At 48.6% G+C, this 14995-nt stretch overlaps 1 protein-coding gene across 2 annotated transcripts in view; it reads right to left on the bottom strand.

The window, feature by feature from the left end:
* IFT74 (intraflagellar transport 74) overlaps positions 1–14995 on the bottom strand; it is a 99231-nt gene that overhangs the window by 7221 nt on the left and 77015 nt on the right. For both annotated transcript variants that reach the window (XM_075595550.1, XM_075595560.1), the window contains 2 exons: positions 13051–13148; positions 12422–12548 (listed from right to left, as the gene is read on the bottom strand). In XM_075595550.1, the coding sequence (XP_075451665.1) occupies positions 12422–12548; positions 13051–13148 (225 nt within the window). The remainder of the gene's footprint in view (positions 1–12421; positions 12549–13050; positions 13149–14995) is intronic.

Raw genomic sequence — 14995 nt, 5'->3', positions numbered from 1 at the left:
CTGCAGTGTTTTAACCCAGCATAGCTGCAGTTTAGCTGGCTGGAAAACTGCAGTTTTACCCCCTCTCTCCTCCCTCACTACTGGAGGTTTTTACTGGTTGTTTAAACTTCCAATTTCACTCTTTTGTTTTCTTAAGCCTGATTCCTTTCTCACTTGCAATTGAGAGCTCTGTGTCTTTTCTATAAAGACTTGTAAAATTGTGGTGATTGCTTATTACAACAGAGAGAGAGTAACCAATAAGGGGAAAAAGATTTAAAACTGCAGCAGGTTTTTAAAAGCTGCTGTTTTTTTCCCCTTGCAGAGAGATCTCTTCTTAAAGAGACAGTTTCCTCTCTGTACCTCTCTCCCTAAGCAATACCCTCCCCTGACTTAGAGGCTTATTTGGTATCATGCCTGGAAAGGGGAATAGGACAAGTGCGGCAACGGGGGCGACGCCCGGATATAAAACACCAAAAACTGTGGCCCCTAGGAGCAACACTCTTAGTCACAGCCCTAGGCCTGGTCCTTCCAGTGCCCTGGCCACGCCTCCCCCAGCACCTGTTAGCAGCGTAACCCCTGCAGTCCCAGTTCCAACATGGGCGCATGTGGCAGTTGCAGGCGATGGCCCCAGCAACAACAATGTTGGGGCCACGCCCTGTCTGAGCAGGAAGCTTGGGGTGAGGTGCCCAATGTCTCCTGGCCTAAACATGGAGATATATGTGAGGGCTGTGGCTGATGTGGTGGGTCCCTCTGCTGTGGTGGCGGCCAGCAAAATGTATGGGAGGGGCATTTTCTTCCTCCGTACGCTGGCTGCCACTCACACCCTGGTGCAGAAAGGCATCAGTGTAGGGGGGAAATACATCCCTATAGAGCCAATGGAGGGGTTAGGCACAAAGGTCATTCTGTCAAATGTGCCCCCCTTCATCCCAGATAGCCTCATGAAGCCATACCTGCAAGCCCTGGGAGACATTAAGTCCCCCATAATAAAATTATCTTTGGGCTGTAGAGATAGGGCGCTGAGGCATGTGCTCTCATTTAGGCGGCAGGTACAACTGCTGCTGCCGGGGAGCACTGAATCTGTGGAGGGTTCTTTTGGGGTGCGCTACGAGGGCATAACATACACCGTGTACTATGGCACGGAGGGGGTAAGGTGCTATTTGTGCAAGGAGCTGGGGCATACTCGCAGGAGTTGCCTCAAAGGGAACAGAGTACCTATCCCAACTCCTACACCCACCCCTCCCTCTGCCAAGACACCCCGTACCGCTGTGCCCACCACAGCGGGGCCCTCAGGGGCCCAGGTCCGTCCTGGGATCACAAGAGATGTCGCTGTCCCATCTGGAACAGTGACGTCTGTACCTCTCCCCAAAGAACAGAGGGAGAAGGAAAAGCCCTTGAGAGCCCAGGTCCCCCCTGGGACCACAGAAGATGTCACTGCTCCATCTCAAACAGTGACATCTGAACCTCTCCCCCCAAAAAAGAGGGAGAAGAAAAGAGTCACCCCAGAACAGTCACCCTCTGTTGTCACTGTCCCCCCCCAAGAACACCTTACCCCCAATGTAAGCACCGTACAGGGTGCGGGGGAGCAGGAGGAAGCTCCGGCTGGAGAGACAGTGGCACCCTCTTCTGGGGAAGCACCCCCCAGGAAGAAGCCTTTTAAAAACAAAAACAAGAGGGTGATTGAGGAGGGCGAGGAGGGTGAACCGTATTACGTTCACCCTCAGAAGTCTCCGAAGCGGAATGTAACAGCAATTCCGCACAGGGTGGCCCTGTCTGGCCCACTGGTTAGGATTAGCCAGTGTGAGCCGGAATCCATAAATATGCAGCCCCCCCCCCTCGAAGATCTGGAGGGAATACAAGGGGAAGAGGAGGTACCCGGCGTCCCTGGGGTGGAAGGTCAAAGTGCTCAACAACATGAGGCTTTGCCCCTAGAAATGGACGTTGGGAAGCCTTCCAACACTCCTCCCAGTTGGAGAACATCCCCCGGGGACTTGTGCTTCGGTGAACCTATCACACCGAAAGTAGCTGTCTTCGGAGACTCGGGGGTCGACCAGAATCTCCCTCCGGCTGTACCACCTTTGGGTGAAGCGCCTGAGGCCGAGTCAGGTTTTATGTCACCGGAAGGAGGGGATTGGCTAGGGCTGACCCCCATGGTTGAGGATTTAGAGGATGGAGCAGGGAAGGCAGGTGTAGGAGAGGAGGCTTTAGCGAGCAATTCAGGATACACTTGGAGGGTGTCTGACGTGAGCCCTCTTCGCAGAGAGTTTTGGTCTTTGTCAGAGATGACTGCCAAGCTGGACTCTCTCCTTGGGGTGCATGCTGAGGAGTGCCCTCCCGCGGTTGGCGAGTGCCCTCCCGCGGTTGGCGAGTGCCCTCCAGCGGTTGGCGAGTGCCCTCCAGCGGTTGGCGAGTGCCCTCCCGCGGTTGGCGAGTGCCCTCCCGCGGTTGGCGAGTGCCCTCCCGTGGTTGGCGAGTGCCCTCCCGCGGTTGGTGAGAACACCTGTGGCATCCCATTTATCCACACGGCGATAGAGGAGATTAGGAGGGCACTGGGTGCCTCTGTGGCCCCCGAGGACACTCGGGAGACCGCTGCCTCCATCATACCGCCTCCAGATACCCCTGAAGATTCTACCCAGGGGTTGGATGTGGAGGATATAGTGGACCCCCTCGTGGAAACACCGAAGAGGGGACCCACTCTAGGGCTGAGAAAGGCTCCCACAGAGAGGGGCGGGGGTCTTGAGTTTTTCAGCCAAGAGGAGCTTGGGGAGTTGGGGCTCAGTGAGGCATCCTCTGGCACCGCAGAGTCGGTGGGCTCCTTGAGCCCCGTTATCCCTGCCCAGGAGATAGATGAGTTCCTAGGAGATACCCTTCACAAGCAAGGAAAAAAGAAGGTGAAGTTGGCCCTCAAGAAGTGGAAGGATGCTTCGTTCATTCTCCACTCTCTTTTTGTATACACCAGGGCCAACCGCAAGGCCAGAATCTCAGGGTCTAATGAACATGTTCGTGCCCTAAAGTTCTACAAATTGATGCGAGAGCACGTAAAGGCTTCTCGGGGTATAGCACCCTGAGCGCCTGTGGGACGGAAAAACTCTTTGACTACCAATGGCTTTGAGCATCGGTACGCTTAACGTAAACAGCTGTAAGGACGGGTTGCGCAGGTTCCAGGTACTCTCCTTTTTACAGAAGGGAAAGTATTCTGTGAGTTTCCTGCAGGAAACCCATACCACTCCAGAGGCTGAAGCCAGCTGGCATCTGGAGTGGCGAGGCAAGGTCTTTTTCAGCCACCTCACTTCGACATCTTGTGGGGTGGTGACCCTGTTCTCTGAATCCTTTCAACCTGAGCTGCTGCTTGCCAAAACGGTTGTTCCAGGTCGCCTGTTGCATATCAGGGTCCGACATGAGGACTACACGTTTAATTTCCTGAACGTGTATGCTCCTGCCACCGGACCCCTGAGAAGGCAGTTCTTCATCAGAATGTCTGAATACCTGGAGACAGTCGACACGAACGAATACGTGGTGCTCGGGGGTGATTTTAACTGTACCCTCGAGGCTCGGAAAGACCGGAATGGTCCGGAGCCACACCCGTGTTCTGCGTCGGCCTTGCGGGAGGTCATCACCCGCTACTCCTTGGTAGACGTCTGGCGAGAACAACATCCTGAGGCATCCACTGAGTTCACACATGTTAGGGTGTTTAGGGGTGAACGGATGTCCTGGTCCCGGATAGACAGGCTGTATATTTCCAGCCACAGCCTGTCGCGAGCCCAGTCCAGTGCCATTAGGCTGGCGCCGTTTTCGGACCACAATTGTGCGTCCGTGACGGTGACGCTGCTACCTGCAGCACCTTCAGCCGCATATTGGCACTTCAACAATACTTTGTTGGAGGACAAGGGGTTTGAGACGTCGGTCCGAGACTTTTGGATGGCCTGGAGAGGTTGCAGGTCAGACTTTGCCACGTTAGAGCAGTGGTGGGACGTGGGCAAGGTTCATCTGCGCCTCGTGTGTCAGGAGTATACCAGAGGTGCCAGCAGGCAGCGCGATGCTGAGATCAAGGCCCTCAGGGAGGAGGTGCTCGATCTCGAGAAGAGGCTGTCTGTGGAAGGAGACCAATACCTGCAGAGTATGTACGTGGAGAGGAAGTACGCTCTCCGGGACTTGGAAGATCGGAGAGCTCGGGGGGCGTATGTGCGATCCCGCATCCACTTCCTTCGCGAGATGGATCGCGGGTCGCGACTCTTCTACGCGCTGGAGAAAAAGAGGGGAAACCGTAGACATATCACCTGCTTGTTGGCAGAGGACGGTACTCCTTTGACTGACCCGGAGAGCATCCGGGACAGAACCCGGAGATTCTATGTAGATCTTTTCTCTCCGGAGTCAATCCAGCCAGATAAATGCAGGGTCTTATGGGAGGGGCTTCCCACGGTCAGTGAGGATGGAAGGGAGCTGCTTGAGTTACCTTTGACCATGGCCGAGCTCTCTGAAGCCCTCAATCTCATGTCCCGCGGAAAAACGCCGGGTCTAGACGGGCTGACTGTGGAGTTCTTCCGGTTTTTCTGGGAGATGCTGGGACCTGATTTCACCGAGGTCCTAGCCGAAGCCCTGGAGACCGGTGAGATGCCCCTTTCGTGTCGGCGGGCAATACTGTCTCTGCTGCCGAAGAAGGGGGATCTCCGCCAGATTTCCAACTGGCGACCGGTATCACTGCTCAGCACGGACTATAAGATCGTAGCCAAAGCGCTTTCGCTGAGGCTCAAGTCCGTGCTGGCAGAGGTGATTCACCCCGACCAGTCCTATACTGTCCCGGGCCGTAGTATTCATGACAACATCTTTCTGGTCCGGGACCTGATGCATTACGCACAAAGGACTGGTCTATCACTCGCCTTCCTGTCCCTAGATCAAGAGAAGGCGTTTGACAGAGTGGATCACCGTTACCTTATGCAGACCCTGCAGGCGTTTGGCTTCGGCCCACAATTTGTGGGCTTTCTCCAGATGCTGTACGCCTCTGCAGAGTGTCTGGTGAAGATCAACTGGTCCCTGACGGCACCTTTTGTGTTTGGTCGGGGAGTACGTCAAGGGTGCCCCCTGTCTGGGCAACTGTACGCGCTGGCCATTGAGCCCTTCCTCTGCCTACTGAGGAGGAGGCTCACCGGGCTGGTGCTGCGGGAACCTGACATGCGGGTAGTCCTGTCGGCTTATGCCGATGACGTGCTCCTCGTGGCCCAGGACCTAGATGATCTAGAGCGGGCACAAGCGTGCCAAGAGGTCTATACCGCGGCCTCTTCTGCTCGGATCAACTGGTCCAAGTGCTCTGGCATTCTGGTGGGTCCCTTACAGGTGGACTCCTTGCCCCCCGCGTTTCGGAATGTCTCGTGGGAGGGCGATACTCTCAAGTATCTGGGAGTCTACCTGTCTGCTGCGGAGGTCCCGGCCCCGGAAAACTTCAGTGATCTTGAAGAACGGGTCATTGCTCGTCTGGGGTCATGGGTGTATCTGTCGAGAATGCTTTCCCTCAGGGGAAGAACCCTGGTGATTAATCAGCTGGTGGCCAGTCAGCTTTGGCACCGGCTGATAGCCATGGGTCCGACCCCCGAATTTATCAACAAGATCCAGAGGAAGTTGATGGATTTTCTTTGGATAGGGAAGCATTGGGTCTCTGCGGGAGTTGCGTGTCTCCCTTTGGAGGAGGGTGGACAGGGAGTGGTGTGTGTTCGCTCCCAGTTACACACTTTCCGCCTCCAATACCTGCAGAGATACCTATTCGCAGATCCGTCTCCGCAGTGGTGCCAGCTGGCAACCAGTTTCTTTCGCCAGCTGCGCAATATGAGGTATGATCGGCAACTGTTTATCATCAGGCCCGAGGGTTTAGGTAGAGACCTCTCGGTGCTGCCGGCATACTATCGGGACTTACTTAAGGCCTGGAAACTGGTCTCCGCGACCAGGAAGGAACAGGCGGTGGGGGTTGATTTCCTCGCCGAGCCCCTGCTGTATAATCCGGCAGTGGGGGCTCGGATGTTGGATTCACCCTCTATTTGCCGCCGGCTAATCCTGGCGCAGGTGACCAGAGTCGGGGATCTCCTGGACTATGGGCGGCGATACTGGGTAAGAGCAGAGGTGCTCGCGCCCCGTATGGGTCTGCGTACTGCCCGCGTCCCTCGTCGCTTGATCCAGGAGATTACGGATGCCATCCACCCCGACTCACGCACCTTCATTGAGGGGTTATTGCAGACCGGAGAGCCTTGTCAGCCTATCAACTTCAGCTCTCCGGATTTTTGCGTGGAACCGAAGCCGCGGCAGCCCCCTCGGGCTCTTCTTTCCCCCAACCTCAGCAAGTTGGGGGATATGTCCCCGGCGTGTTTCCGCGGCATGCCGAGGAAAGTCCTGTATTCTCTTGTGCTCCATATAGTGCATTACCTCGCCCTTGTCACCCGCCCAGACACCATCTGGAGGCGGGTATTCCCTGCGAACGAGGGCGAGAGACCCCGGTGGAGGGAACTCTATTCATCTTTGGTTCCCGGTCCCGCCGGGGATTTGGGTTGGAGGGTCCTCCACGGTGCACTGAGCACAGGAGAGTATTTGGCACACTTCACGGACTCCCCCGCCGCCTGTCCCTTCTGTGGCGAGCGGGAGTCCGTATATCACATTTATTCGAGTTGCGCTAGACTGCAGCCCCTCATGTCCTTCTTGAGGAGCCTTCTCCTGCAGTTCTGGCTGGGTTTTTCCCCTCAACTTTTTATTTTTGGGTGCCCAGTGTCCCGGAACGATAAGCCTAGGGATCTCCTGGTCAACCTGCTCCTGGCATTGGCTAAGGTAGCCATTTGTAAAACCAGGAAGCAGTGTTTGGAGGGGAGGGTCCCAACAAACATCATGGCCATGTTCCGGGCGCTGGTGCACTCCCGTATTCGGGCAGAGTACTCGTACGCCGAGTCCACTGGGACGGTTTCAGAGTTTGCCTCCCAGTGGGCGTTAGGCGGGGTGCTTTGCTCGGTACCCCCCATCAAGGGTTCTTCAGAATTAACCCTTCTGTTTTAAGTGCACTTTAGCAGTGTACTTGTTGGATTCATTTACTTTTTTGTTTGACTGGTTTTTTCTTTGTTCTACTTGGTAACAAGTAGAATTGTTGTTTAACTGAATTGGCCGGCAATCAGTTTCAAACCAGATCAAAATAGGTCCACTCAGGGGAACTTGCCTGCTTGCAGTTTGGCTGTGACATCTCTAATACAGAGTGCTTTTCCTGGTAATGTACAGGTTAATAAAAGCTTCAGTCAGACAGAACTTTGCAGCTAATATTGACAGATTTACTATAAATCATTCTTCCTGTTATTAAACAGGTTATTAAGAATTTATATTAGCGTTAGGGACCCCTGATATGTGGTCTGCCTTGGCGTTGGCTCAGGGGCTTACAACAATTTTGGCCAAAAATGTCAAACTAAAAGACCATTTACTTATTAGATATTTATCCATATATATTTAGGCACTGTACCGTGTATGAGTCTCACTAGATGTGCTAAAAACTGAGCTTTGTCTGTGTTTTATGTTATGTCTCTGGTTTTAATGCATATTGCCATGCTCAGTAGCACTCATCTGACACTCATATGCTTATATATATGTTGTGGGTATTTTGGGGGTTTAATAGGAGCTTGTTAGGTGTCCAGTATGTTTTGCAATTCTTGTCCAGCTAGTCATGGCTGATTGGAGGTTGGCAACCTCCTACTTAATTTAAGCTCACCCCCTCCCACATTTAAATGGTTATGGGCTCACTCCATAGCATCTTCCACTCAGGGGAACTTGCCTGCTTGCAGTTTGGCTGTGACATCTCTAATACAGAGTGCTTTTCCTGGTAATGTACAGGTTAATAAAAGCTTCAGTCAGACAGAACTTTGCAGCTAATATTGACAGATTTACTATAAATCATTCTTCCTGTTATTAAACAGGTTATTAAGAATTTATATTAGCGTTAGGGACCCCTGATATGTGGTCTGCCTTGGCGTTGGCTCAGGGGCTTACAACAATTTTGGCCAAAAATGTCAAACTAAAAGACCATTTACTTATTAGATATTTATCCATATATATTTAGGCACTGTACCGTGTATGAGTCTCACTAGATGTGCTAAAAACTGAGCTTTGTCTGTGTTTTATGTTATGTCTCTGGTTTTAATGCATATTGCCATGCTCAGTAGCACTCATCTGACACTCATATGCTTATATATATGTTGTGGGTATTTTGGGGGTTTAATAGGAGCTTGTTAGGTGTCCAGTATGTTTTGCAATTCTTGTCCAGCTAGTCATGGCTGATTGGAGGTTGGCAACCTCCTACTTAATTTAAGCTCACCCCCTCCCACATTTAAATGGTTATGGGCTCACTCCATAGCATCTTCCACTCAGGGGAACTTGCCTGCTTGCAGTTTGGCTGTGACATCTCTAATACAGAGTGCTTTTCCTGGTAATGTACAGGTTAATAAAAGCTTCAGTCAGACAGAACTTTGCAGCTAATATTGACAGATTTACTATAAATCATTCTTCCTGTTATTAAACAGGTTATTAAGAATTTATATTAGCGTTAGGGACCCCTGATATGTGGTCTGCCTTGGCGTTGGCTCAGGGGCTTACAACAATTTTGGCCAAAAATGTCAAACTAAAAGACCATTTACTTATTAGATATTTATCCATATATATTTAGGCACTGTACCGTGTATGAGTCTCACTAGATGTGCTAAAAACTGAGCTTTGTCTGTGTTTTATGTTATGTCTCTGGTTTTAATGCATATTGCCATGCTCAGTAGCACTCATCTGACACTCATATGCTTATATATATGTTGTGGGTATTTTGGGGGTTTAATAGGAGCTTGTTAGGTGTCCAGTATGTTTTGCAATCTACATAACAGACATACAATTGTGCTAATTTTCATGGGGATTGAGCGAGAAATATATGATGTATACGATGATAAGATATTTGGTGAAATTACCTTCTTGTTATCATAAGATTTCCCAAGTTTATACACACAGTAATGGTTCTTATACCTGGATATCATGGATATAAATTGTGCAATTAAAGGTGAGATGCTGGCAGAGTGCAACTACTGTAATCAGTGTTATAGTCTACCTCACCCAACCTCCATTCGGTATCTCAATGAGATATTGGAATGTTGCGCTCACACAGAGCTGACAACATTCTCATTATTCCACAATTAGCAGAGCGTGTGTCACTGCTGCTCTAAAGGAAGACTACACCCTTTTTAAAACACCGCCTCAAAAATGTTAAGTGTATAGGTACATCAGTGGAGCTTTAAACAAATATATCTAAAATAAAATTACTGAACATACTGTAGTGCACTCAACTTGATCCTTCTTTTGACTCAAGTGACTCAGGAAAACCACATGGACTGTGGTGTTATTTATACCACTGGATGGATTGAGATTCTCCTAGAACAACACATACTGTATCTGTCTATTCTCTTTCCTACTTTTCAGAACGTTGGTGGTTGTGCTTGTGACAGGAGGGGGTGACCAAGCTGCATAATAAAGGTCAAGCCCACTTGGTTACCCCTGGCCCGAGTATAAGGGTCTAAGAGAATTAGCTCTTGGACCCAGTAACCGTATGTTATTGCATTGTAATGTATGTACTTGCAAAATGTAATAAAACAATTTTGTGTGTTTTTTCCTTTCCGTGCATGCAATCACACAGGGATTGCTAGTGTATGAGTTTCAAGGTTTTTATTTGCGGAGGAACTGTTGTCAGAATGTGCCTAGGAGGTTGGCGTCTGGAGTAGTCGGTTCCCTGAAAATTGTGTCCGGGAATCATGCTTGATTCTCGGATACATGGAGGCACATTGTCCCAGCAATACTTCCCCTTCAACACGTAAGCCGACTCACCACTAGGGTGCCTGCTTCAGCACAACTCGGAAAGGAGAATGAGACACAGGGATAAATGTGTATCCCTTGAGCTGAGGGAATCCCTGGGTTAAGTGGGGCACCTCAGCTAGGGCCAAGGTGACCCAAAAATAGTATATGGTTTGTGGGTGCCCAACCGTACATAAGGTTGGGGGGACTCAGAGTCCAAACTGAGTCAAACGGAAAGTGTTTGGGGGAAATAAGGAGACATTTTTCCTTTTCTTTTCCCTGTACCCTAGAGACTCCAAACATTGGGAGTCTAAGTCTTAGGTGAGGTTTTGGGGTGAAAAGCAAGTCATTTTGATTGCACCAGGTTCTGGGGACAGCGTTACCAGTGGCCATATAATTCTCCCTGGCTTACTTGCACTATTTTCGAGTTGCACTGGGGCCGTACAGTGTCTCTCAGACTCCTAGGTTTCAAAACCAAGATCCTCACCTAAAGTCCCACATAGCGGGAGGGGTTCCCCGAGACTCAGAGTTTATTAAAGTGTATTGTAATGTGTTTTTACATTCAGAACCCACGTCCAAACAGGCAGCCCGTGCAAACCCATAGGCGCCGGTATGTCTGCTGGTCATCGGAGTTCAAAGCAGCCAAAGGATGCACAGAGGTGTGAACGGCCTTTGGTCAGCGGGGAAAGGCGGAGTACTAGGTCCGGCGATCAATGGCAGTCCTCCGGGATGCCACTTGTTCTGCCAGACCTTATGGCGCCTGCCCAGCGGGTGGCATTGGGATACCCGGGGGTAGATGTGGCAGGATTGCGCATGTCCCTTGGCTATTTAGAATTTCCCGCTGACCCAGCTTTTCTAACCGGCTTGGCTCTGATTGGCTGCTTGAGAAAGTTCCCACGCGCTGATTGGTTGTTGAGTTTTGCCTCTATGTTTCAGCTAGAGCAGGGAAAGCTATAAGAAGCTATGAGCCAATAAAATGGTGTGTTCACCTTGAGTCAGAGGCGAAAGAGTGCGGGCGGGCTTTTCAAAGTTGCTTTGTTCAAAATAGCAAAACAACCGGCTTCGTTCTGAAGCCTGAAAAGCCTGCCCGCCAGAGACTAAGTCCCGACTTTTGCGCCCAAGTTCTGAGAAACTAACGTAGCGGTCGCGGCTGGGATTTCATGACGATTTGAGTTCCAGGAGATTCAGGCTGACTCGCGGTCAGGAGGGACCAAGTTCTGTGGACAAGAACGTAGCGGTGGCGTCTGAAATTTTATGCCGATTTGAGTTCCAGGAGATCCAGGGCTAAGTCCCGGACAGGGTAAAACTCTCCCAATAGAGAGCCCTTCACCTAGGATAGTCTAGTTTTCAACCCCAGACCCCCAGTAAGTGTTTCTTTTCTTCTGTATTTTGTGTTCTACTGTGTGTATGGGGATTTAAGTCGAATAAACTCCAATTTATTTCTCTTACCTTGTTTTGCTCAATGAATGATCTTGGTAAAAAGGTGTAAATAACCTGGTCACCCATAACAGTGCTGTTCTAGGTGAAGCAGTAAGTAGCCAGAGGTATAAGTAATGAAACTCAATGAAGTTACGGATATCCACTATTATATTATAAATATCATTCTGTCTAGCTCCTACAGTGTACATATACATTATTAAACATTTGTGGCTACATTTTAAAAAGGGTACCTTTAAAACTATGAGGGAAATCCTAGATCTGCAGTGTAAAAAGGCTTGCAGTATCTTCCTACCGTATGTTGTATCTAATCTGCCGATACAGAACAGCTTTAATATAACTTAGCTTTAGTCTCTCTTGTCATTATAAACAATGATTACACTTTTCTACTTGGACAGTTTAACACCACATTTGAGAGGAATGGGAAAAAACTTGTGTAAGGTATGATTTATCTTTTTCTTACAATTGCAGTGACAAATTTGCAGCCCCCACCCCCACAAAAAAAGACTTCTAATCAGGAAGAGGATACAGCCCAGTTCCTTTAGATATGCACAGATTGGCAGAAGGTGTGTACATAGCAATCCAGGCTGAGACCAAACTTCTATGACCCAGGGAAAAATATCTGAGAAACAATAGCATCAGTGAATTTGTTTATTCTTAGCAGTTTCCCTTTTCTTCTACAGCCCTGCCGAAGGGCTTTTTATCTTCGGCCATGTAAGCTAATAAGACAAATCTGTACTTCCCAACCTTTTTTTATTGCTGAAGACTTGCCATATGGGCTTAATCAAACCGCCGGTTTAAACTTGAACAAAATGCAAGGCTAATTCTACCAAATAACCAACAAATTCTTACAGTGGCATAGCCCACTGCTTACTGAACTCTTATTAACATTATTGGGTATTTCATTTGAAATTCAGGTTGCAAAATAACTGGGTCAGTGGTTCTCAGACTCTGGGGTTGGATCTACTGGTGACATATGAAATTGATCTTTCTTCTACTAGATTACTCATTGGTGCGGTAATATTAAATCGATATGATATTAAAATGGGAAAAATACAGGTATGTATACTAATCACCAACTGCCGCTATTTCAACCATTTATTTAGATGTGCTTGTTAACCACACATCATTTCTAACAGGGGAAAATCTATATAGCCACATATACTTTCCTTACCGGATGTCAAATTTTTTGCAGTGCTCTGTGATTTGTGCATTTCAGTCTCCTTGAAGTTAAGGTCTTCTTGCATTATCTTAAGTTCTTGAGCAGTGACAGAGGAGATCTGCTTCATTCTATTCATATTCTAAAAGTATAAATATTTATACAAAAAAAGATCAGAATATACTTTCCAGGGCAAAGTTGTAAAAAAAAAAATCTAATAAATATCTATGAATTAGGTTAAGGGTTAAGGTTACATTTCTGACTGTTTTCAAATGTAATTTGTTCAGTGTAGAGTCAGTAGCACATTGCTCTGCATTAGGTTAATGTACCATAAAAATGCTAACACAGTTCAATATTACATCACATATTTTAATATTTGGGAACAACTTTCTGTGCATTTTAAAATGAGTAAACCATTCACCAATGGGACCCGCCTAACCTACCCTCATGCAATATGCATTGCCATTAATAAAGAGAACAGTATTTATACATTTCATCTATTATGAATGGTTAAACTTTCATCTATATACTGTATTACAAAATGTGTTTGCTTTGTGTTGCCAGCGTGTAGGCATGTTTAGAAAAACCTCCTTAGCATAGGATATTCGTGTTGTGGCTGACAAGGAAAGAAGCAGAGAACTCACCCTGCTGGAGTGTTCCAACAGCGCAACAATGTTTGCTTCTATCTCTGACTTCCGCTCAAGCTCCTGATTCTTGCTCTCTTCAAAATTTGCAAGAAGCTCTAAAAAATGTAATCACATAGAAAACATAAGGCCATCATTTCCACTTTAAGTCCTAAATCAACTGTACTGCTTTTGCACTGGAGTCAAAATTAAAGAAATATTACGTTAAAATATAAACGCAAGTTAATCTGTGGAGTTGTTTATAACAGCAAAATCGTAATGTTGGTTTTACAGGACATGAATGTCGATCGCACCGAACAGTCATTGTCAGGTTTGAACAATGCTTGAAGTTGTACATACATTACAGTCCCACACACTTGCTCATGCAGTAATATAATTTGCAGTATTGCTTTAATCAGCCATAGTAACGTGTGCTCACCACAAACTGAACTAAACCACAGGGGCTGAGGTGGGGATGTATATAACCACCGCCCTACAACCACGGGCCAGGTCCGGATTGCAGAGTCAGGGTCATGTAGCCAGGTCAGGGTTGGAGTGTTTTGCTAGGTCGTGGTACTTGCCATAGTCCGGGGTTGGATAGAGAAGCTTAGTCGAAATCCGTAGCCGTGGTCGAGGAGAGAGCGGGAGTCCAGAAGCTAGCCGAGGCCCAGGGATACAGAAGAGAGAAGTCTAGGTACGAGCAGGGGTCACAACGAAGATCAGGCAAGGCACAGCAACAGGCAATACTCAGAATGCAGCAAGCATGGTACATAAACAATAGTTTATACTCAGCAACAAGCAGAGGGCTGACTGGGTATAAAAAGGAACAGGAACCAATAGGAAGGCAGCAGGATCAGTGACGTCACACGTAAGCTGAGAGGCGATAGGAGGAAGTTAAATGGGCATCAGGTGAGAGACAGCAGATTTCAGTCCTGACATTACCTGCTGCGCGGCGTGCACACGCAGGGGGAGCGCGACGTGAGGCGACTGCATCGCCAACGGGGTTGTTCGCCCTGATGATGTCACAGAACCGAGATTGAGCAATCTGCCTATTACTCCAGCATGTGTGTGCAGACGGAGGTCTGCACGCTTCTCTGGTGTTGGTGCGTGACGCGTCCGGGGGGGGGGGGCGGGGTTTAGCCGCGATCCTGACAGTACCCCCCTCCTCACGGGAGACCCCCGGACGACCCAGGGATGGTCTAGAAGGGTACCAGGGGGATCCATTCACGCTCTTCAGGACCGAAGCCCCTCCAATGCACCAGGTACTGGAGTCTTCCTCTTTATACTCTAGAATCAAGGATTGCCTGAACCTCAAAATCTTGTTGGCCCTCCACTAAGATGGGTTGAGGGGGTAAGTCCTGAATGGAAGATTGGGGATCTTGTATGAAGGGTATTAAGAGAGATATTGGAACACCGAGAGCGGCAGTCTCAGCCGATAGGCGACAGGGTTGACTCTTTCCGTGATGATGAAAGGTCCAATGAACCTTGGTGCTAATTTAGGAGAGGCGACTTTCAAACGAAGAGGGAGTAAGAGAGAGACAGGGGAGAGAAATACATGTGACGTGGGGGGGCAGGGATTGAGTGAGAGTAGGGTAATTGATGGAGGGGGGGAAGAGTGAGAAGTGAGATGGAGGGGAAATACATGGGAAGAGGGAGGGAAATAGTGGGGGCGTCTGGTCATAACTCTAGTGGAAAGTAATGGGAAGAAGTGCTTCAGACATTCTGTAAAAGTGATAGAAAAGAAGGAGATTCTCCGGCGCCTGGTTCCACTCGTGATTCCAGGACACATGAAATAAAAGAGAAAAAAAAAACCACAATGAGGAGTGGTCAAAGTGAAGAAAAATATAACTTGATTAGTTCATGCAGGAAATACACTCGCATTAAAAAGTAGCTCTTTAGGAGGGACGGGAAAAAAGTTCCTGATGGTTCCTCAAAGTATAAGAGAGAAAGAAAATATAGCGTAACA

Source organism: Ascaphus truei, chromosome 1 (genome assembly GCF_040206685.1).
Source record: "Ascaphus truei isolate aAscTru1 chromosome 1, aAscTru1.hap1, whole genome shotgun sequence".
NCBI lineage: Eukaryota > Metazoa > Chordata > Amphibia > Anura > Ascaphidae > Ascaphus > Ascaphus truei.
The sequence above is the reverse complement of the archived record's forward strand: the minus strand, read 5'-3'. Positions and strand labels throughout refer to the sequence as shown.